Source organism: Mastomys coucha, unplaced genomic scaffold (assembly GCF_008632895.1).
Source record: "Mastomys coucha isolate ucsf_1 unplaced genomic scaffold, UCSF_Mcou_1 pScaffold4, whole genome shotgun sequence".
In the NCBI taxonomy this organism is placed as follows: Eukaryota; Metazoa; Chordata; class Mammalia; order Rodentia; family Muridae; genus Mastomys; species Mastomys coucha.
In genome coordinates, this window is record NW_022196910.1 from 643,560 (window position 1) to 666,564 (window position 23,005).

General features: G+C 52.4%; 2 protein-coding genes across 3 annotated transcripts in view; both read left to right on the forward strand.

The window, feature by feature from the left end:
- The window catches only part of Gna11 (G protein subunit alpha 11), a 16,750-nt gene extending 11,041 nt beyond the window's left edge, over nucleotides 1-5,709 (forward strand). Inside the window, exons 3-7 of the mRNA XM_031349369.1 lie at nucleotides 1,092-1,246; nucleotides 1,968-2,096; nucleotides 2,982-3,111; nucleotides 3,187-3,340; nucleotides 3,444-5,709. Of these exons, the coding sequence (XP_031205229.1) occupies nucleotides 1,092-1,246; nucleotides 1,968-2,096; nucleotides 2,982-3,111; nucleotides 3,187-3,340; nucleotides 3,444-3,634 (759 nt within the window). The 3' untranslated portion in view covers nucleotides 3,635-5,709. The remainder of the gene's footprint in view (nucleotides 1-1,091; nucleotides 1,247-1,967; nucleotides 2,097-2,981; nucleotides 3,112-3,186; nucleotides 3,341-3,443) is intronic.
- Nucleotides 5,710-9,774: 4,065 nt separating this feature from the next.
- Gna15 (G protein subunit alpha 15) overlaps nucleotides 9,775-23,005 on the forward strand; it is a 22,520-nt gene continuing 9,289 nt past the window's right edge. The window contains exons 1-4 of one of the 2 annotated variants that reach the window (XM_031349371.1): nucleotides 9,775-10,370; nucleotides 19,496-19,680; nucleotides 21,717-21,868; nucleotides 22,159-22,287. In XM_031349371.1, the coding sequence (XP_031205231.1) occupies nucleotides 10,226-10,370; nucleotides 19,496-19,680; nucleotides 21,717-21,868; nucleotides 22,159-22,287 (611 nt within the window). In that variant the 5' untranslated portion in view covers nucleotides 9,775-10,225. Of the gene's footprint in view, nucleotides 10,371-19,495; nucleotides 19,681-21,713; nucleotides 21,869-22,158; nucleotides 22,288-23,005 lie in introns of both variants that reach the window. The other variant, XM_031349370.1, reaches the window with a different exon arrangement.

Genomic DNA, 23,005 nt, shown 5'->3' on the forward strand with positions numbered 1-23,005 from the left:
GCTGGCCTCGAACTCAGAAATCTGCCTGCCTCTGCCTCCCAAGTGCCGGGATTAAAGGTGTGCGCCACAACTGCCAGGCATTGTCTTAAGAACCTTGCATCAGATCCTGGGGACCTGTAGAGGAGTCCCTGTGTCAAGTTGGAGTCCTGGGGTCCTGGATATGAGCATAAGGGGGCTTATCCTTGGCTCTTGCTTGCCCTGCCCTGGTGTCTCTGCAGCCTCCTGACAGTTGATGAGTCTGGGCCCATTTGAGCCTCACATCTTGGTGCAGGGAGGCGGGTGGGGACTGTGGAAGCTTTGCAGGCATATCAGCTGGAAGCAGCCTTCTGCCCAGTCCACGAACAGGCTGATGAGACTGGTTCTGCCGACTTCCTTCCCTCTATGAGGGCCAGGCACTCACTGTCACAGGTGGGGTTCTTCCCACTTAAGGACAGGCAGATGTTTGGGAGCTGCCCCTCCAGGGCTCAGCAAGGCCCAGGCAGCCCAGTGCATGTTGGGTGCTGTGTGAGCAGTGTGAACCACAGATCTTATCAGGCTGGGAGCCATGTCTACTAATAGCCCAGAACAGAGGCTACCTTGGGAAGGCTACAGAGGAGGGATCCACGGTCAGGCTCTCGGGACTCTAGGGGGCTGGTTAGTGGTGACCTGAGGATATGGAAGGGCCACCTCCTGGTGTTTTCAAGAGAGGGAGGAAGCCCCAGATTATGTGTGCCCTGTGCAGCAACTCCCCTTTCTGGGTTTCCAAGGAGCAGGTTCAAGGGCGGGCGGAGTTCTTGTGGGTAGAGCACTTGCCTGGCTTGCATGAAGCCTTGGGTTCCATCCCTAGCACTAATAAATCCCAGTGTGTGGAGATGGAGGTTGCAGGCTGAGTTCAAGGTCATCCTCGGCTACATCCTTAGGTCAGCCTGGGCTACACAAGACCAAGGGAAGTGCAGGTCCTCTCTCCCAGCTCTCACACCCACCCACACAGAGTGGTCAGGGAGCATGGTGGTGGGCACTGGGCCTTGTGGCTCCCCTCACTGCTCGGCTAGCTCTGCAGGCTCTTGCTTGGCCAGGGTCCCCCAGGAGTTCATGGTTCCATCCTTCTTCAGGCCAATGCACTCCTGATCCGGGAGGTCGATGTGGAGAAGGTCACGACTTTTGAGCACCAGTATGTGAACGCCATCAAGACACTGTGGAGTGACCCTGGTGTCCAGGAGTGTTACGATCGCAGGCGAGAGTTCCAGCTGTCTGACTCGGCTAAGTAGTGAGTGGGGCTGGCATGCATGGCTGACACAAGAGACATGGATGGGGTCAGAGTGGCCATGACCTAGGCCCAAGAGCCTATCCACAGACTCATTACCCACAGGGCTGGCCACCCAGTCAGGGCCATCACCCTATTCTCCTGCCCTGATCTGGGCATCCACATAGGGCAGGGCTGGTCTGACCACTCACTGCCTACATGCTGGCCTCAGAGAGACCAAGGTGAGGCTTAGAGAGCAGGGGCTAGACTCAGGCTTCTCATCTCTCCCATGCCTGGCTGGGAGAAGAACCCAGTCCTGGCCTGCCCGGAGGGTCAATCAGGGTAGCAGAGACTTGAGGACATCTTGGAGACAGTGACAGCATAGGGGAGTCTGTGGTTAACAAGTTGTTGCAGGGAGTCTCAGCTGACAGGGCACTCAGAACTCATGGCACCTGTGTCAGCAGTGACCCTAAGTCAAGCCTTCTCCCCTATGCTGTGGCTCTGGCTATAGTGGGCCGCACTCTCCAGCTGTCTTTAGTACTGAATCCCTTCCTGCCATCTCTTTGGGACAGTTTGTGACTCCAGGCCAATGGAGACAAGTGTGTTCTCACCAGAGCCAGTACACAGCCAGGCCCCAAGCCCCTGCAAGTGCCACGTCCCTCTGTCCATGGGTGTGGGTTCTGTGCCATGTCCCAGGTGTTCACTGGCCCCAGTGGGCTCCTGAACAGCTACCTCTACCTTGTAGCTACTTGACGGACGTGGACCGCATCGCCACAGTAGGCTACCTGCCCACTCAGCAGGATGTGCTGCGGGTACGAGTGCCCACAACCGGCATCATCGAGTACCCATTTGACCTGGAGAACATCATCTTCAGGTGATGGTCAGAGTGCTGTAAGACCTTAGGGAGCTGATGGGAAGTGTGTAGGCTTGGCTGTCACTGGAGGGCAGCAGTGGGGATCCTGAGGTTTGGAGTGGGGAACCTGTCAAGGCCCCTCCCTGGGACCCCTGTGAACTGAAGATGCATGAGGTACCATGGGACAGATGTGCTTTCTTCCCATTCAGAACCCTCACCTACAGGCCCAGGAGGGCCGGGGTCAGAGCAGGGACTCATGTGAGGCGGTTACAGTTGTCCCATACTCCTCCTAGCTTCTGGTGGTGGCCGCTGTCCTTGGGCCCGTGGCTTGCAGGCATGTTGTGCCCTTTCTGCTCCCTCCTTCCTTAATCTTTTTGTGAGGCTCCCAGTGGCACCATGATGCTGACCCCAGGGCAGAGACCTGTTCCCATTTAAAGCCTTTCCCAGGTGGGCCATGCTTGTGAGCATACCACATCCATCACTCCCTTGTCTTCCCTTCCCTGGGTGGCCTCTTAGGTTCATGCTCCCTCAGCACTGATGCTGCATCTCCCCAAGAGAGTGTCATACAACCCCCAGCCAGGTGTTCCTTCTTGGCTGCCACAGCTATTCCAGTGAGAGCAGAGGCCCAAGGGGCATAGTCGGGGACCACATGGCCTGTGACCTCAAGTCTTGGCAATGTGCGGCCAGGTAGGCAGCTGCTGTGTGGCTCTGATCTATAGAGAGGCAATGATTCAAGTCTTCAAGGCCACCCAGGTTCTGGGCAAACACTGCCATCTGTACAAGGGACTTGAGCATTTACAGAAACATGATCCCAGTCCTCTTGGGCCTGCAGCCGCTTGGGCCTTTGGGGATAGGGACCGGTTATAGGCAGTTTCTAAAGCTGAGTAGCCTTTGATCTCTCCCTAGGATGGTGGATGTGGGCGGGCAGAGGTCAGAGCGCAGGAAGTGGATCCATTGCTTCGAGAACGTGACTTCCATCATGTTCTTGGTGGCACTAAGCGAGTATGACCAGGTCCTGGTGGAGTCGGACAATGAGGTAAGGCTGGGGGCACACTCAGGGGCTGGCAGGGGCTGGCATGGGTAGCCTGCTCACCCAGTGTGTCTGCTTTAGAACCGCATGGAGGAGAGCAAGGCCCTGTTCCGCACAATCATCACCTACCCCTGGTTCCAGAACTCGTCTGTCATTCTCTTCCTCAACAAGAAGGACCTTCTAGAAGACAAGATCCTGCACTCACACTTGGTCGATTACTTCCCTGAGTTCGATGGTGAGCACTGTCCCAAGTCCCCACTGTTACCCCAAGGCCTGGCTGCCACCACACTGGGCTCCTGGGAGGCTACTGACTAAGCCACTCATCCACTTACCTGCAGGGCCACAGAGGGACGCACAGGCCGCACGCGAGTTCATTTTGAAGATGTTTGTGGACCTGAACCCGGATAGTGACAAGATCATCTACTCGCACTTCACCTGTGCCACTGACACCGAGAACATCCGCTTTGTGTTCGCAGCCGTGAAGGATACCATCTTGCAGCTGAACCTGAAGGAGTACAACCTGGTGTGACCGAGGCATGGCTGCCACCAGGGCCAGCTTCCTCCGCATCCGGTCACCCAAACCGAGGGATCTGGGCACATGGGGGCTGGGGCATGTCTCTTTTCCCGCTCACTTCCTGTCCCTGTCCCTGCTCCTCAAGGGCAGAGTGGCCTCTTTTTGGCCTTGACTCAATGTGGCTTGAGTTGTTTTTTTTTTTTTTTTTTTTTTTTCCTAGAAAACAAAAACAAAAAAAAAAAGAAAAACACATGAACAGCAGTGTACCCTCCCCAGAGAAACCCCCACAGCCACAGGCTATTAAGATCAGGGCCACTGCAGCCCGAGCCTATAGTCCTGAGTTCGAGTCCTCCCCCAGGAAGGCTGGAGGCTTGGGGACCATGGACTATCCCTTTTCTAAGTTATTGATATCCCATATGCCCTCAGGGTCCGCACCATCTCCCTAGACTCCCAAGAAGTGGGGGTGGGCGGCCCTGTGCCCACCCTGGGAAGTGCCTAATCGTTTTTGTTTTGTTTTTGTTTTTGAAGAAAAGAGAAATATTCTCCACTCTGACTTGGCAGGCAGGTGACACATTGCAGGGTCTAGTGACCATAACCCCTGTGTTCCCCTGCTGCAGACAGGGCCTGGCCTTTGGTGAAGTGGGGGTGGGGAGATTAAGTCCCCAAGACCCACTGCTCACTGATGGCTAGGAAAGGCCCTGGGAACCCTGAGGGGCTACGTGGAGTTGGGCAGCTGGAGGGACTGTCCAAGTCTACGTGGCTCAGCAAGACTCCCCCCCCCAACCCAGTTAAGAGCGGGGTGGACAGGGGCCTCTTCCGAATATTCTCAGGTCCATACCCAGACATGGGCAGTGGCCTCACCCCACGCACTGGTCCCTGGCCATAGTCACTGCACCGTGCCTGGTGCCTCCTAAACCAGAGGGCCAGCGTGTAGGAGGTGATGGCTGTGGCCAGAGAGGACATAAGCAGGCCCCTGCTGCTCATATACACTACAGTGTCTGTCAGATTTCTTTACTTTTGCACGTGCGTTCTGGGCTTGGGAATCCGGCCATGCCTTTGTCCTGCCTGCCAAGCTGGACTCCAGGCCCCAGAGTGTCCATCTACTCAGACACATGCCAATCTGGGCAGCTGGCCACATTGCCATTCCAGGCAGAAGGGAACAAGAGACCAGTGGGTATGGCAGAGCCCTAGGTTATGATGGGTGGCTACGACAATCACCCACATTCCTGGCCTCCAGCCCGTGGATTCCCCCACCTCACCACCCCAGGCTCCTCTCCTGTCTCCAGTTGAGGGTCCGATCTGTGCCATCCACACACTACAGAGCTACATGGATGGCAGGGTCATCCTGGCCACCCACAGACTCCCCCGTGGGAGACCCAGGTCCTCACAGCAGGCATCTGTGTTGCACAATGGGAAGAGAAGTTGGGACTGTACAGGTGTCTAAGGCTGGACCACCGCAAGCCGCCAAAGTGTTAGCCTCTCTTGAGCAGTATGTGCCAAGTGTTCTGGGCCATGGTGGCCACAGCCAAAGCCCTGGGGCAGCAACCAGCTCACCCAAGTGGTGGGTAGTGGGTTCTGCTCAGGGGAACTGTGTTGGGGGCCCTTGGGGCTCTGTGCCACACAGGTCAGGATGGGGACCCCAGCCTCCCTACTTCTGACCTGGTCCTCACCAAGGGATGGCCCGATTGCAGGAGACACACTAGTTTCTTTGTGTCCATCTTGGTGCACTGGGAGTGCCAACCACCATCCAGCACCCGGTCTAGGGAGCCCAGGCCTGGCCTGTGGTGGCTGCCAGTGGCTGCTGTGACCCTTGTATATTACACAGTCCTGATTTCAAACTTCAGCCTATTTAAGAGAACACTAAAAACACTGTTTTTAACCCTCGTCCTTTGTGAAGCATGTTCCCGTGTGAGGGGGAGGCTCAGGCACCCAGCTCAGTGCCAGGCTCCTACAGGCCCTCGGCCATGGATGCCAGGGTGCAAGCAGAGGTCGGGGCCCTGACCCCTTAACCCAGAGGGTCTTGCTGAAGCCACCTTTTCATATCTTTCTCTTGAATTCTGTTTTAAATCGGAATAAATTTTGTTCCTAAACTCTGGCTCCTTTGGGATTGTTATTAAAAGTATGTTGGGGGGGGGGTGGTCAGAGCAAGCGTATCCCCAAGGCTCCTCTGGTCATCGCCCAAGCATCACCTGGTCAACCAGTGTGCCTCTGCCATGAGACATTTGGTCCCCTGTACTGCTCACCTGGAGGGAGGGAGGAAGTCCAGTTCCCAGCTCCTGCTTCAGGATGTTGGGCCAGCAATTCTCTATCCCCAGCTGCCACCATTTCCTGGGGTCGGGGGGGGGGGGCTACCAGGGGAAATGGCATGAGTGGTAGTGTTGGCCACTCAAACAGGAAGACCTGAGTTTAATCTTGTCCTTTGGAGTGGGCCTGAGGACATATGGACAAGCAGATCCATGAAGCTTGCTAGTAGCGACTTTGGCTAGTAATGAGCTGCAAGTTCAGAGTCTCTCTCAAAAGTCAAGATGGGGAGCAATTGAAGATACTAGTATTGTCACACATACACAAAGAAAAGGTGCTCAGCGGCATGGAGCTCAGTCCTACAGCTGTGCAGCTGTCCCAGCACCAACTTCCAGAACATTCCATTCAGCAGCCACACTCCCACCTCCTGTCCCTCTGGGTCTAAGGACTCAACAGTCTTAGAGTGTTGAGATGGTGTGGGATCTTGTGGCATCACTGAGCCCATGTCCAGGATCATCCACCCTCGAGCAGGGGTCAGAATGCCCTTTTCCCTTTCATGGCTGAGTAGTATTCCTTCTTCCATTGGATGGGTTGTGACGTGTGCATCTTCAACCCTGCAGCATCAGGATGGCTTCCAGTTCTTGGCTGTTGTGAATCCAGTCAACAGAAACTTGGATGTGTGAATGTGTATTCAGCCTTTGGTTGTAGGTGCCCTGGAATCTGTCCCCTAAGCAGACTTGGGGGATGACACAGTAATTCTGTATTACCACAAACCCTCACTACCCGCAGCATCTGTGCTATATCACACCATTCCACCAGTTATGTGAGACGGTTCCAAACTCCCCTCACCCACTCAGATGATCTCAGGGTCATCAGTGACATAGGCTTCAGGGACCACCGTGCACCCAACCATGTGGTCCCCATAAAACAGCCTCTACTGAAGGAAAAAAAGATGGGACCCAAGATGTGAGATGAACTCCCCTTACATCAGTCGTTCAGAAAATTGTTTCTAACCCCACGACCAGCAACAGCAAGCTGGGAAGGAAAGGGTTTTATTTGGCTTACACTTCCAGATCACTTCCAAAGGTCAAGACAGGAACTCACACAGGGCAGGAACCTGGAGGCAGGAGCTGATGCAGAGGTCATGGAGGGGTACTGCTTACTGGCTTGTTCCCCATGGCTTTCTTAGCCTGCTTCTTATAGAACAGAGGACTACCAGCCCAGGGATGGCACCACACACAGTAGGCTGTTCCCTCCCCCACTGATCACTAATTAAGATGACTCTAATTTAAATCACTTAGACATGAAACCAGCAGGATAGTGCCTTGGGACACAGGTGGACATTAGAGAACTTGCAAGACTCCATTCTCTCTTCTACCGTGTGGGTTCTGGAGACTGAAGTGGAGCTTGGAGGAGGCTTGTGTGGCTGGAGCAAAGGAAGCGTCTGTCAGGCAGGCCTGAGGACTGCATGACAGTCAGAGCCAGTCGGGAACCAAACAGAAGCGGCTGAGACTGGACAAGGTGCTGGCAGAGGGAAGCATGGCCATTGGGCTCCTCGGCTGTGCAGTTGCCTGTCATTCTGCCAGTGTCCAGCAGGTGTCACCAGGCAACCAACACAGCTGCCACCAGGCACCACAGACCTGTCAGTCACCGCAGCTGGGGAAGGAGGGTCCTGAGTTCTAGTGCAGCTGTGAGGCCAGATGCCATCCAGGAACAGCTGTGGCATAAACCGAAAGCAACGAACAAATTTAGAACAGTGCCCACGGCCGCGCTGCTCAGCACCAGCCATGTTGTCACCTGGCTACACTTCCAGAGGACCAGTGTTCTATTCTAGCACCCACACCTGAGTTCTGCTCCAGGGAACCCAACGCTCTCTTCTGGTCTCTATGAATACTTAGCGTACATGTGCGTAAATGTACATGCTGGAAAAGCGTCCACACACACCAAAGAAATATATACATATACACACATATATATATATACACATATATGTGTGTGTGTGTGTGTGTGTGTGTGTGTGTGTATTTGTTTGTTTATGCTTTAGGATACAAGGTTTCTCTGTGTGGCCCCTAGCTGTCCTGGAACTTGCTCTGTAGACCAGGCTGGTCTCTAACTCAGAGATCTGCCTACCTCTGCCTCCCAAGTGCTGGGACTAAATATGTGTGCCATCACCACCTAGTTTGTTATTTTGCTTGTTTATTTGTTTGCTTGTTTGTTAGGAAGAAACAGTGTCAGAGACATGAGAAGGCTCAGTGGGTGTTGGAGCTTGCAGACAAGCCTGCCCACCTGAGTCTGAGCCTTGGAAACCTTGTGCTGGAAGGGTGATAATCAACTCAAAGACTATGTCCTGGGAAACGCACATGTTCCTGGAATGTGCAGCCACACACAACAAATAAACAAATGTAACTATACAACTTAAGAAAAAAGCCAATGCTGGCAATGGTGGTGCACACCTCAAATCCCAGTACTCGAAAGGCATACGCAGGGGGTTCTCTGTGAGTTCAAAGCCAGCCTGGTCTACAGAATGAGTTCCAGAACAACCATAGCTACACAAAGAAACCCTGTATTGAAAAAAGAAAAGAAAGAAAGAGAGAAAGAAAGAAAAGGAAAAGGAAAAGGAAAAAAGCCGATTACATTAGAAAAAAGTAGAGAACAGGTTCCTATTAGCAGTTGATACAATGTTTTCACAGAGGTACAGGGAACTGACCGCCCTGTACAAGCCCTGTAAACATTCAAACAGGGTCTCCCTGTGTGGCACAAGCTGGCCCAAGACTCACAGGCTCCACTTGCTGGAACTCCCGCAGGGGCCACAGAAGGCATCAGAGTGAGGCTTTGGTCTGCACTGTGCTGTCCTGAACAGGGTGCTCTCTCTCCAGCTTCTGCAAGACCAGGCCGGTTCTGATGCTCTCCCCGACCCCCACCTCACCTCCCAAACCCCCACCGCACCCCACCCCCACTTTGCTCCCTATCAACCGGTCAACCGCAGCACAAGTCTCAGTGGGCGGGGAAGCTCCCTCTGGCCTCAGTGACCCCGCCCCGCCCCTATCGCACTTCCCATCTGCTGCAATAGGAATCAACAGTCAACTGAAGTCAGCCTGGAGTAGGCGTGGCAACCTGTCTACCTTCCGCCACCTCCATCGACCTGGAGCAGGGGAGGACGAAGGCTAGGAAGTTGTGTGTTCCCCAGGGTCAAACACCCTCTCTGAACCTTACCAATGCATGTCAAGAGGCTCCCAGGCTGTGCTAATCTCCGAAGGCTAGAGGCACACAAGCTCTAGAACTTTTAGTTTGTGTAGCCTGGGGTGTGAGGGGCTCAGCCCAAAGATTCAATTCCCAGAGTCCTTTTGTGTCTGTCACCTTTACTCTCCTGACTCCCTATTAAAGCCACACTCCCAGCCCTTCAACAACGGCTCTGCTTCACTTTTAGAATTTGTCACCATCTGCTACCCTGAGAGTTTTATTGTTCTGTTTGGTTTGGGGTTTAGGTGGAAGGCAGAGGGTAACCTACAGAATTGGCTCTCCGTCTCATCACATGAGCCCCAGGGATGACTCTGGTCAGGCACAAGCTCCCTTGCCCACTGAAACAGCTCTCTGTCACCCCAACTTTATAAAAAACAGTTCTGTTTTGTCCTCTGTGGAGCAAAATAGAAGCTTTCCTGGTATACAGTAGGTGTTCCATAAATGCACCAATCCCTCTCTCACTGATTCTTCTGCTTCCTGCTAATCTCTCTGGGACCCAAGGCGCCAGATGTGAGCCTCTGTCTCCTCCACGGGTCTTAGGGGAGCCCCTGCCTTTACTCCAGGCCTCAGTCTCCTCAGCGGGTCAAATTGGTGTGTGTGCCGAGGGAGCCCAGACAGACACGGAAGCACAGACTTCCCTCCAGCTTCAGCAGTTCTGAAATCAGCCCTGAGCAATAGCTGTGCCCACTGGTCGCTTCCTATTTGGCCCAGGGGAGGGGGCAGCTGGGGCCAGCAGTGTCAGAAGCCCAGGGGTGAGGCCACCCTCCTAGCGAAGGAGGAAGGAGGCTCAAGTGAGACGCCACACCACGCCACGAGGACTGTGCTCCCCAGGAGGCAGCCACCCCTCCCTCCCCATCCGCTGGAGCTTCCACCACCGACCTGTCTGGCGGGCAGGGCCAGGTCTGGGCAAGTTGGAGGGGGCGGGAGGCAGCACCCAGGTCCCCGCCCTGTTTGCAGCACCCAGGCCTCTTGAAACCCTTGCCTGGGCTCCCACAGGCCCTAGGCAGAAACACGGAGGGCCCTGGAGTGACATCCGCCCCCAACTCCATCCGGAGAAGGAAGAGTCCCACAGCTGGGGCTGTGCAGGCCCTGTGATGTCACCCGGGGGCCCGTGAAGCGCCCACCATGGCCAGGTCCCTAACTTGGGGCTGCTGTCCCTGCTGCCTGACGGAGGAGGAGAAGACTGCCGCCAGAATCGACCAGGAGATCAACAAGATTTTGCTGGAACAGAAGAAACAAGAGCGGGGGGAATTGAAACTCCTGCTGTTGGGTGAGTGCGGGATGCAGCACAGGGACCGAGAGCGGGAAGGGTTAACGACTCCGGAGGCAGCGGGGACTCGGTTGCAGACCCATTTTCTAGATGGGGAGAGCAAGGCTTCAAGAAGCTGGGTCTCTCACTCACTGCTGAGCCGTGCGTGCATCCGGGTGCGTGGAGGTGGCTCTGGCGGGCGCTGCCACACAAACACACCCGTATGTGTCACGGGAAGGGAATGAAGGTGAGCGTCCGTTCAGGCTGGCCCAGGGAGAGTCTAAGCCTCTTCCTCCAATTGCCTGAGCCAGGTCTCCAAGCTGATGGTCACCCGGTCATGGCCACCAAGGGCTCGTTCGTTCGTTCATTCATTCATTCATTCATTCATTCATTCATTCATTCATCCATTCCTTCATCCATTCATAATTCTAAACTCTTGAACTGACCAAAGTACTTTATGCCTATTGAGCTAGTACTTGGGACACCGAGGCCGGAGGTTTGTGAATTAGAGGCCAACTTGGACTATGTGAGACATTGTATCAGAAATCAATAAAAGTGGGGAGGGCACTTGGGAGGCAGAGCAGGCAGATTTCTGAGTTCGAGGCCAGCTTGGTCTACAGAGTGAGTTCCAGAGTAGCCAGGGCTACACAGAGAAACCCTGTCTTGAAAAACAACAAACAAACAAACAAACAAAAAGCGGGGAGGGGCAGAACAGGAGCTGGGGAATGCTCAGAAAGATCCCTGAGCATTAGGGAGAGCCTGGTTTCCATCCCAAGGCCACATGAGCCAGACATGGGAGGTACAAATGTGTTACCAAGCATTCAGGAGAAGGAGGCAGGAAAACCAGGAGTTCAGGGTCACCCTGAGCTACAGAAGGAGTTTTGAGGCTAGCCTGGACCAAATGACTCCCTGTTTTAAAACTAAAAACTAGGCATAGTGTTACACACTGGTAATCCTAGTACTTGGATGACTGAACTATCAGAATTGCCATGAGTTCAAAACCACCTGAGCTACATCCTGAGACCAAGTCTAAATGATGACGGTGATGTCATGAAAGAATGACATCTTCTTTGAGGAACAAAACAAGGCTCTTAAGCAGACGAAATAATTGGAGTTCAATATGTCCTTTTTAATTCCTATTCCTAAAAGGGGAATTTTTTTCTCCTTTTAAAATAATTCTTGCTGGGCGGTGGTGGCACATGCCTTTAATCCCAGCACTTGGGAGGCAGAGGCAGGTGGATTTCTGAGTTCAAGGCAGCCTGGTCTACAGAGTGAGTTCCAGGACAGCCAGAGCTATACAGAGAAACCCTGTCTCGAAAAAACCAAAAAGTAAAATAAAATAAAATAATTCTGGTATAGCATAAAGCCACATTCTACCCTAACTTCACCCCTCAGACGGGAGTGCCCAAGGCTCTCCCTCAAAATCCTCCATGCACACATTTGGTTTCCTGGCTCCACACAGATAATCGCCTAATTCTCTTGTCTTTCAATATTTGGTCACTTTGATAAAGAATCCATCGGAGTCCAAGAAGGTTTGAATGATGGATTTGAATTTTTGAGGGAGATGGGAAGACTCGGGGGAGGAGGAGGAGAAGGAGGAAGAGGAGAGGAGCTTACTGAACAGACAGACCTACAGCCTGGGTTCAAAGCCTGAACTGACAAAGATGAAAAGAGGAAAGAGACTCACCAAAACAGACCTCTGACTTCCACAAGCATGCCACGATGCCACTGCCCCCCATCATACTGTGGGTAGTTCAGAGGAGTGCATTCTATGTCCTCAAAGTACTGTTCAGGTATGGAGCACCCTCCTAAAATCCCCCAGTAAGGGGCTGTGGACAGTGTCTTTGGGGACCACTCACATGGTGCCAGTGAGGCCTTGCATCCATGCCTCCAGTAACAGAAGGAGAAATAGACAGCATTTAAGAACTCCACACTGCCCGAGCTCCTCTTCCTGAGTCAGGATTTGCACTGACTGAATGTGCTTCATGTAAGCCATTTCTCCTTCTTCCTCTGCCTTAACCTACCAAGTCTGTGTCTTGACACTTCCACAGTATTTCTGGGACACCTCAGCATCACTGGCTCCACCACAGGGCCTTTGCGCTCACTACCTCTGAGCTCTCAGCCTCTGGACCCTGGACATTGCCAGATCCAGCTCTTTGCTCTACAGCAGTCTGAGCACAGGGCTTAGCTCTCAGGACAACAGTATTGTCTGGCTATCCGCATCACCAATTCCCAGATAGTCTCCTTCCTCATGATTTAGGTCTGCTTCCAAAGTCCTCTACTTGCTTATCTAATTGTGTCTCTAATTACACAGCAGACAACAAAAGGGCAGGGGTTGAGTCTGTCTTCTTCATGCAAGAGAACACATACACACATGGGTGAAGCTCAGTAAACACACAGTAAAGGATGGATGGATAGGCAGACAGACAGAAGGACAGGTAGATGCATGGATGGGTGCGTGAATAAGTAGATTGGTGGGTGGGTGGGTGGATGGATGGATGGGTGGGTGGATGGGTGGATGGGTGGGTGGATGAGTGAATCAACAGACAGAAAGATGGGTATGTATGTGGATATTTCAATGTATGTGTTGATATATGGATAAATGGATACATGGTGCATGGGTGGATGAGCAGGTTGGTATATATATGTGGATGAATTGATTTGTCCATTTTCTGAACAGATTCTCCCTAGTCTTTCCCAGCCTTTCCCCGACTTTCTCTTAAGACTTCACTGTAGATATTGTTCACCTCTTTGCATACTCTTTCACCTTCTTCCCCTTCAGCTGGACCCAGGTGTTTGTGTGTCCTCTGGGCAGTGACAAGGTTTCAGGGATTTGCACCGCAGACCTTGACTATCCCTTCTTTGTGGAAGCTTTTAAGTCCATTTGAAAACAGGAATCGAATCCAAAAGCATACAATTTCTTTCCTGGGGTGGGCAGGGATTTTGAGGAAGCTGGCTGGGGTGAGCCTGGGTAGGGTTGAGAGGGACGTGTCTATGCTAAGAATGAAGCAGCTAGCATGTAACCAAGAGCAAAAAGTCAGAAAGAAGGCATAAGCGTTGCTTTTGCTGAACAAGCCCAGAGAGGTGAAGCAACTCGCCTGAAGCCACACTGCTCATGCTTGAGTCCCACAGTCTTGTATTCCTCATGTACTTCTGTCCAGGATTCAATGATAACTATAGGAACTCAGGCATGGGGAAGTGTCAGTGTTGTCTGGGCTCTACAGCTAATCTGAACCATACCCAGATGTGGTATCTGGGCTCCTCACGTGCCCCGTTTTCTGGGATGTGAGTGAAACGCTGGGTCCTCATGCCACCGAGCTGAGCATGACTGCCCCCACTGTGCTGTTCCCAGCCTGGTTGCACTTCCTCCTGCCTTCTCCAGAAGGAAGCAGATACTTCCTGTCTGGGCTGGGCAGCCTGGCCAGGTGGAGAGAGCTGTTGCCACAGCCAAACCCCCTGTGGAAGTTTCTGGAGAGAGATAAGTACCACAACTTGCCCAGAGGTGCATTGGCCTCTGTGTGCTTCAGAACTTCAACAGTGACGTGTCGCAGGCTGCTCCTGGTATTTCTTTCTTTCTTTCTTTCTTTTTTTTTTAAACAAATACTTGTGGTTTTTTTCTTTTTCTTTATTTTTTTTAAAGATTTGTTTATTTATCTTATGTGTATGAGTACGCTGTAGCTGTATAGATGGCCATGAACCATCATGTGGCTGCTGGGAATTGCACTCAGGACAGCCCCGCTCACTCCAGCCTGCTCTCTCCAGTCCGCTCACTCTGGCTTAATACACTGTAGCTGTCTTCAGATGCACCAGAAGAGGGCATCAGATCTCATCACGGATGGTTGTTGAGCCACTATGTTGTTGCTGGGATCCGAACTCAGGAACTTCGGAAGAGCAGTCAGTGCTCTTACCCGCTGAGCCATCTCGCCAGCCCTGTCCCTGGTATTTCTGTCTTGTGCATGGAGGCCACAGTCCACACAGGGCACCTGCTTTTGTCCTTTGTCCTCTTGTTTTGTGACTGCATCTCTCCCTGGACTTGGGGCTTCATGGATTCCCTAGGGCCTGGCAGACAGCCCCAGGATTCCCCTACCTCTAACTCTCAGACTGCTATGATTAAAGGCATGTCCTATCATGGCTGGCCCTGACCATATTGTTTTAATTGACTTCTTTTGGTTTTTCGTAACAGGATTTCTCTGTGTAGCCCTGGCTGACCTGGAACTTACTCTGTAGACCAGGCTGTCCTTAAACACAGAGATTCACCTGCCTCTGCCTCCCAAGTGCTGGGACTAAAGGCATGTGGCACCATGCCCAGCTTAACTAACTTTTAAAAAGGGTTATTATATTTTTTATTTTATATGTCTGGGTGTTTGCATATCTATGCAGCATGTGCAAGCAATACCTGAAGGGCCTGAAGACCAGGTAGGTTCCCCTGGAACTGGAGTCACAAATTGTTGTGAGCTGCTATGTGGGTGATTGAGGCCAAACCTCGGTCCTCTGCGGGAGCAGCTGGTGCTGGAAGCGCTGAAGTTCATCTTCAATCCCCAAGCTCTTTATTTTATTTTATTTATTTTTTGCCATGTTGCCCAAGGTGACTTCAAAGTACCAATCGTCCTGTGCCAGTGTCTGGAGTTTTGACCACCATATGCCACTATGGGAGGGAAGTAACATCGCTGGGGCTGGAGACGGGGCTCAGCGGTTACAGCACCAGCTGCTCTTACAGAGGATCCTACTCAGTTCTCAGCCCCACATGGGCTCACAACCACCCGCTTTGACTCCAGTTCCAGGGTGCCCCTTCTGGCTTCTGCAGGTACTGCATGCACATATACAGGCAATTCATAGCAAAATTTAAAAACTCAGGTCATTGAACTACAATAAAGTGTGTGGGTGGAGCTTGTAACTGTTCTCTGCCCTTCAATCAGAAGTGAGGTGTGAGTATTTAGGAATGCCAAGGAGGCCATAGGTCATGTCCATGCCCTGTTGTCCCTCTCCACAGCAATCCCTAGAAGCCTCACGGGCATCAGTGGTGGAGACTAACTGTGTAGGCCGACTCCCGCGCCTGGTTCACGCCCTAGTCTTCCTCTGAGGCTCGTATCATGACCTTTCCAAGTCCTTGTGTCTTCTTAGAAATTGCGTAAATGCTGGTCATCTGTGGCGACTGGGCAGACGTGCATTGTCTCAGCCAGGATCTCAGGAGACCATAACAAAGGGAACACATGTTATCATCGTCGCCACTCAACCTGAATATAGCGACATGGGTACATCATAATGTATGCGTCAACTGGATCCTTGGCTCACGCTTGTGACCCAGGCTTCTAGGAGTGCTGAGCGAGGAGGTTTGTGGGTTCCAGGCCATTCTGGGAACTTTAGTGAGACCCTGTCTGACCAGCAAACAGATAGCTGGGGGCGTGGTCAGGGTGGAGCCCTGCTTAGCATGCAAGAGGATCCTGGTTCAAACCCTATTGAGGGATCGTCCCCTCCAGTATCTGCAGGCTATGCACCACACAGAGCTCAAGCACAGCTTCCTCTATCCCTCACAGCAGTGCCCCCGTCTTCCTGCAAATATCATTAACAACAAAGAATTTCTGAACACCTTGGGGAACTGAGTCTCAGAGAGCAGCCATGCTTCCACCTGTCCTGTCCACATGACCCTCAGTTTGGCAGGCAGTAGAGCTGGCTGCCTGCCAGTCCACTGAGGCTCCTGTCCTCAGAAGGTCCTCCACATGGCCTAAGCCCATTCCTCTCCCACCCCCCTTTTATTCTTAGCCAGTATCTCATGTAGCCCAGGATGGTTTTAAATTGACTGTGTAGCTGAGGATGGCTCTGAACTCTAATCCTCTGAGGCTGGAATGACAGGCTTGGGCCTCTGTGCCAGGTTTATGTGGTATTAGAGCTGAAACACAGAGCCACATGCACGGCAGGTGAGCCCTGGGCCTTGTTCCTCTTTCCGTTCTTTTCTCACTTCCTTCTGGGTGAGCCCCTGACCCTCGTCCTGGGGAGTCTCATGCAGTCGGTCCCCACTTCCCTTCCTGGGAAAGGCTGTGAGCCATGTGCCCAGGGGATGCACAGGTGACCAGCTGGGGCTGGCTTCTTGGTTTCTACCACAGCAGCTTTCTTGCTTTGGTCCATTCTGTAGATGAGAAAGTGGACACCACCTCAGGATGGGGGTTGCTCTCAACACCACAGAATTCGACAGCAGGGAGGTGTGTGCTCTGGGCTCCAGGCCCTGGACCCTAAAGGAAGAGTTTTGTTTTTGTTTGGTTTGGTTTGGTTTAGTTTTTCGAGACAGGGTTTCTCTGTTTAGCCCTGGCTGTCCTGAAACTCACTCTGTAGACCAGGCTGGCCTCGAACTCAGAAATCCGCCTGCCTCTGCCTCCCAAGTGCTGGGATTAAAGGTGTGTGCCACCACTGCCCGGCCTAAAGGAAGATTTTGCTATCACCATACAGACCCGAGAGCCACAGCTTCACTTATGACTGCCCTGGCGATGAGAATTCTATTCTTTTCCCTCGTCCTTTTGGCATGCTGGTGTATACCGGTCATCCCAGCACTTGGGAGGAAGCCAAGGCAGGTGGATTACGAGCTCCAGGCCTGGGCTACAGAGAATATTTTCCTCATTGTAGCAGCTGGAGAGATGGCTCAGCAGTTGCAAGCACTGAATGCTCTTGCAGAGGACCTGGGTTGAAGGCCCAGCAATCACAGATAGCTCACAATTGTCTGCAACTCCAATTTCAGAGAATCTAAAGTCCTCTTGGAAAAGCATAGGCATTGCACACATGTGACAAAGGCATACATGTAGGCAACACACATACATGTAAAATAAAATAAATAAACCTGAGAGAACTGTCCTAAAAGTATCATTTTCCTGACATGGGAGTAGCAAAGCATAATGCTATGAAAGTAAGTGGCGATACCACTGCACCTGGGTGTTTCCCACCCTGGTGACAGACCACTTACAGGTCCAGTTTTTTTTTCCAGTTTTTTTTTAAAGATTTATCTATCTATCTATTTATTTATTTATTTATTTATTTATTTATTTATTATATGTAAGTACACTGTAGCTGTTTTCAGACACACCAGAAGAGGGTATCCAATCTCATTACAGATGGTTGTGAGCCACCATGTGGTTGCTGGGATTTGAACTCAGGACCTCTGGAAGAGCAGTTAGTGCTCTTAACCGCTGAGCCATCTCTCCAGCCCACAGGTCCAGTTCTTATTGCTGCCCTTACAGCACAAAAGCAAACCCATTGGTCAGGTTCTGATAAAATTTTATTGGTAGCCAGGCACACAGCTCAACTACATCTGCCTTGCCTGTGTGAGTTGCTGCATTCTATTCAGAGTACAACTCAACCACACAATGCAATGGACAAGGAGGTATGATGTGATTTCCATGTGACCCCCCCACTTCGTCATTTTAATTTCTTTCCATATTTGTACTTGGGGTGCTGTGTTCATGTTGAGGTCAGAGGCTGATGGCAGGCATATCTTCTTTATGTTACCATCTTTCTTCCTTTCTTATTTTCTTTTTCTTTTTCTTTCTTTCTTTCTTTCTTCCTTTCTTTCTTTCTTTCTTTCTTTCTTTCTTTCTTTCTTTCTTTTGTCCTTTCTTTCTTTTTGAGACACCGTTTTTCTATATAGTCCAGACTGGCCCCAAACTCACTGTGTAGACAAGGCTGAACTCAAACTCACAAAGGCAGTGCCCTGCTGGGAATAAAGGCATGTGCTACCACCAACTGGCTGACATTTTCTTATTTAGTACTCAGTGGGGAAAGGCCCAGCTCATTGTGGGAGGTCCTGGGTTCTATAAGGAGCAGGACCAGGCAGTGGTAGTGCATGCCTTTAATCCCAGCACTTGGGAGGCAGAGGCAGGCAGATTTCTGAGTTCAAGGCCTGCCTGGTTTACAGAGTGAGTTCCAGGACATCCAGGGCTACACAGAGAAACCCTGTCTTGAAAAAAACAACCAGCCAACCAACCGAACAAACAAAGGCTGAGCAAACGATGGGGAGCAAGCCAGTAAGCAGCACCTGCCATGGCCTCTGCATCAGCTCCTGCCTGCAGGTTCCTGCCCTGTGTGAATTCCCGTGTGACTTCCTTTGATGATGAACCGTGATGTGAAAGTGTAAACCAAACATTCTTTCCTCCTCAACTTGCTTTTGGTCGTGGTGTTTCATCACAGCCATAAAAACCCTGACTAGGACAGGGACCCATGTTGCTTCATACTGATGGTCAACTGGACTGATCTAGAATCTTCTCAACCCCACCCACACTGTAAGGAAAAAAATCTAGATCAGGTCAGCTTCTGCCCATGCTTGACAGGGGTTGTGTAAATGTTGGCAGCTGAGGGTGAGAGGTCAGCAGTTGCCTCTGGGGGGCTGTGTCTTGCTGCCGTGGACCACACAACCTTCCTCTCTGAAGCACCTCAAGCTTCCACGGGCACAGTGGGCGCAGTGGGCTCCGTGGGCGGCATGATCTCAGTGGGCGCCGTGGCCGCTGTGGGCTCCGTGGGCGGCATGATCACCACGGGCACAGTGGGCGCAGTGGGCTCCGTGGGCGACATGATCACAGTGGGCGCCGTGGCCGCCGTGGGCTCCGTGGGCGGCATGATCACCACGGGCACTGTGGGCGCAGTGGGCTCTGTGGGCAGCATGATCACCATGGACACTGTGGGCACAGTGGGCTCCGTGGGCGGCATGATCACCATGGGCACTGTGGGTGCTATGGGCACCGTGGGCGCAGTGGGCTCTGTGGGCAGCATGATCACCATGGGCGCCGTGGGCGCAGTAGGCTCTGTGGGCAGCATGATCACCATGGGCGCCGTGGGCGCAGTGGGCTCTGTGGGCGGCATGATCACCGTGGGCGCAAGTGGGCTCTGTGGGCGGCATGATCACCATGGGCACTGTGGGTGCTGTGGGCGCCGTGGGCACCATGGGTTCTGTGGGCGGCATGATCACCGTGGCCGCCGTAGTTACCTTGTGCACCATCTGTGTGCCATGGGCATTAGATGCACTGTGGTTGCTGCAGGGACGGGTCGCTATGGGTACCATGGGCATTGTGGCTGCTGTGGGCGCCATAGGCACTATGAGGGCTGTGTTCACCGTGAGTACCGTGTGTATACCGTGAGCCCTTACTTCTAAGTATGCTGTTTGTCCCCAGGGCCTGGTGAGAGCGGGAAAAGCACATTCATCAAGCAAATGCGCATCATTCATGGTGCCGGCTACTCTGAGGATGACCGCAGAGCCTTCCGGCTGCTCATCTACCAGAACATCTTCGTCTCCATGCAGGCCATGATTGATGCAATGGACCGGCTGCAGATCCCCTTCAGCAGGCCTGACAGCAAGGTGAGAACCAAGTCCCCTGTGCTGTTTGACATTTCCAGAGCTGGATGAAAAGCATTTCCCAGGATGGAACCTCAGGAACGACTTTACTAGGGCAATTGACTTCTGTGTTTCTTTCTCTCTCTCTCATTCTCTATTTCTTTCTATTTATTTATTTATTTATTTATTTATTTATTTATTTATTTATTTGATGTATATGAGTACACACTGTAGCTGCAGATGGTTGTGAGCCTTCATCTGGACGTTGGGAATTTAATTTAGGACCTCTGCTCTCTCCAGTCAACCCACTTGCTCAGTCCCTGCTCGCTCAGGCTCAAAGATTTATTTATTATTATAAATAAGTACATTGTAGCTGTCTTCAGATGCACCAGAAGAGAGCGTCAAATCTCATTATGGGTGGTTGTGAGCCACCATGTGGTTGCTGAGATTTGAACTCAGGACCTTTGGAAGAGCAGTCAGTGCTCTTACCTGTTGAGCCATCTTACCAGCCCTCTTTCTTTCTTTCTTCCTCTCTTTCTTTCTTTTACTATTTATTTTATTTTAAATTGTGTCTGTGCATGTGAGTGCAGTTCCCACAGGGGCCAGAAGAGGCCGCTGGATCCCCAGGGCTAGGGTTACACTTGTGAACTGATTGATGTGGGGTGGAAGTCAGGTCAATTTTATCCACTGCGCTGACTCTCCAGACTCCGCCTCTTTCTCTCTAAGGTCTCAGTGCTGTTAGCTTAGGACATCCTGATGAAGTTGCTTTCTTAGCTCCACGTCCAAACACCATGGCGTACTGAGACCCCAGGGTCCCTGCTTCACTGTGTGAACTCTGGGGTTGCAATGTCCAGCTCACAGCCAGCTGCAAGCTTTCTGACATGCCCTTGGGGACACGCACCATTCCTAGCCATTCTGGCCAGGGTCACCCACATGTTCCCTGTGACACCCTCACAACAGCATTAGTAAAATCCCCACCTGTGTGGAGACATGAACAACTCCCTCTCCTTCCCAAGGTGCCAAAGGACAGAGACACCATCTGCCAGAGGACACTTGGATTTCAGAGAGTGTCTTGGGTCACCTTACAGAGCATACTGAGGAGTGTGGGTGCCCCTTCCCCCTAACAAGCCTCAGGGAGCCTTACCCAGGGCGAGCCTTACCTCGCTCCTAGCCTTCCTCAGGCTCCAGTCCTTCCTAGAGGCCACATTTAAGAACCAGTTGCAAACACCAGGTGCCAGAGAGTGGCTGGGTACTCTGGTGTGGTCTCAGCCCTCCATGGTGTGTGTGTGTGTGTGTGTGTGTGTGTGTGTGTGTGTGTGTGTGTATGTGTGTGTATGAAAACAGTCACAGGCTCAGCTGGGTGCTCTTCTACCCCAAGCCCTGCGGGGAGAGCAGGAGGCCTGTCTTCAATATCCCTCTGGCTACCTGGGTCCCCAGGTTCCGAGGGAAAAGGTTTGCCTCCTGCTTCTCCTGCCTCTACACATACATGAAACTGGACGTCTGTATGTGTGAACACATGAGTGTGAACGTAGGCACAAGTATGTGCCGTGAATCATGGGGGTGTGAGCAGAGCAAGTATCTGAGAGACTGAACAGAGACCGCAGAGTCCGGCAGAGATTTCTGCCTTTCCCTCCCCGGAGACCCTTGCTTTTCTCTGTCTCACTCCATAAAGTGGGGGCAGCCACAGTGTCTTACTTCACTGGTGGGAAGCCTCATGCGTTGGTCCTTGACACCTCCAGTCCGTATGGGGTCAGGACTTCTCCTTGGAAGAATCTAGAGTGAGACAACAGAGCTCTGGAAGAGGGCTTACTGGAGGACAGGGCATTTGTGTAAGTAGGGGCAGTGAAGGATGAATAGGAGTTCCCTAGTACCACCTCCTAAAGGCTGCCTTTCCTGTGTAGGCCCATGGATGGAGGGATGCTGGACCAGTTAGCCCTGTAGGATCTGTCAAAATGGCACTAGGATGGAAAAAGAGGAGAGAAGCGTGTGTTTTAGGGATGGGGGTGGGGCCTGCAGTTACCACAGGCTGCCCGAATCTCTCACCTGTCCCTCCACAGCAGCACGCCAGCCTGGTGATGACCCAGGACCCCTACAAAGTGAGCGCGTTCGAGAAGCCATATGCAGTGGCCATGCAGTACCTGTGGCGGGACGCGGGCATCCGCGCATGCTACGAGCGCAGGCGTGAATTCCACCTGCTGGACTCCGCGGTGTAGTGAGTCTAGGATTTGTGGGCTGAGGGGTCGTGGAGTCAGAGCACAGGGAGGCGTGGCCAATGGTCTTGTGGGCAAGGTCTCAGGGGCCTGACCTCGGGGTGTAGCTGCTGAAGGAACACGCAGGGGAGGGGAGAGGCCCAGGGAGAGAAGTGGTCTGCAAGGGGTGTGGCCAGAGTTGGAGCAGAGTCTCAGAACATGGAGCCAGAGAGAGAAGGGGCCAGGGTGGGGAGGGACCACAGAAAAGGCTTCACCCAGCTTCTTCACAGTCTCACACAGTCTCCCTCCACAGCTACCTGTCACACCTGGAGCGCATTGCAGAGGACAGCTACATCCCCACTGCGCAAGACGTGCTGCGCAGTCGCATGCCCACCACAGGCATCAATGAGTACTGCTTCTCCGTGAAGAAAACCAAACTGCGGTGAGCATTCAACAGAGGCCTGGCCTGGGGAGTCCTTGTACAGGAGCTGAGTTTTCTGGTCCTGTCCTTCAAGGAAGGAAAAGTCCGACATCGACCCTTCTATGCGTTATGTGGACTAGCCTGAGACCGTGATGGACAGAGTGAGGCACCACAACTGGAGAACAGATAGATATTCCTGGAAAACAGACAGACGTTGTAGTCAGGGTCACCCAAGACACTGGGCCAATGGCGAGGGTGAAGAAGAATACAGGGAGAGGGGACTATGGGATTGCTGTTAGGGCCACTGGTAAAAGAGAATGGCTAAGGATGGGTGCAGGGGGATGCTGAGTTACAATGGTCACAGCACATTCCTGGGGGAGCTCGGTCTGGATCTTCCAAATACTTTGGAATAGGTTTCACACCGTACAAACCAGGTGGTCCCCAGGGTTTGCCACTGATGTGCTGAGATCCACAGAGACCCAGAGGCAGAACATTGCTGGGAAACTGAGCAGTAGCCATGAGCCAAGGCCATAGAGACCTGGGGAGGGAAAACAGGAACAAAGGTGGTGGATGGGTGAATGGATGGATGCGTGGATGGGTGGGTGGGTAGATGGGTGAAGGGTAGATGGGTGGATAGGTGGGTGGATGAGTGGATGGAGGGTGAATGGGTGGATGGATGGATGAGTGGATGGGTGGGTGGGTGGATGGATGGTTGGGTGGATGGATGGATGGGTGAATG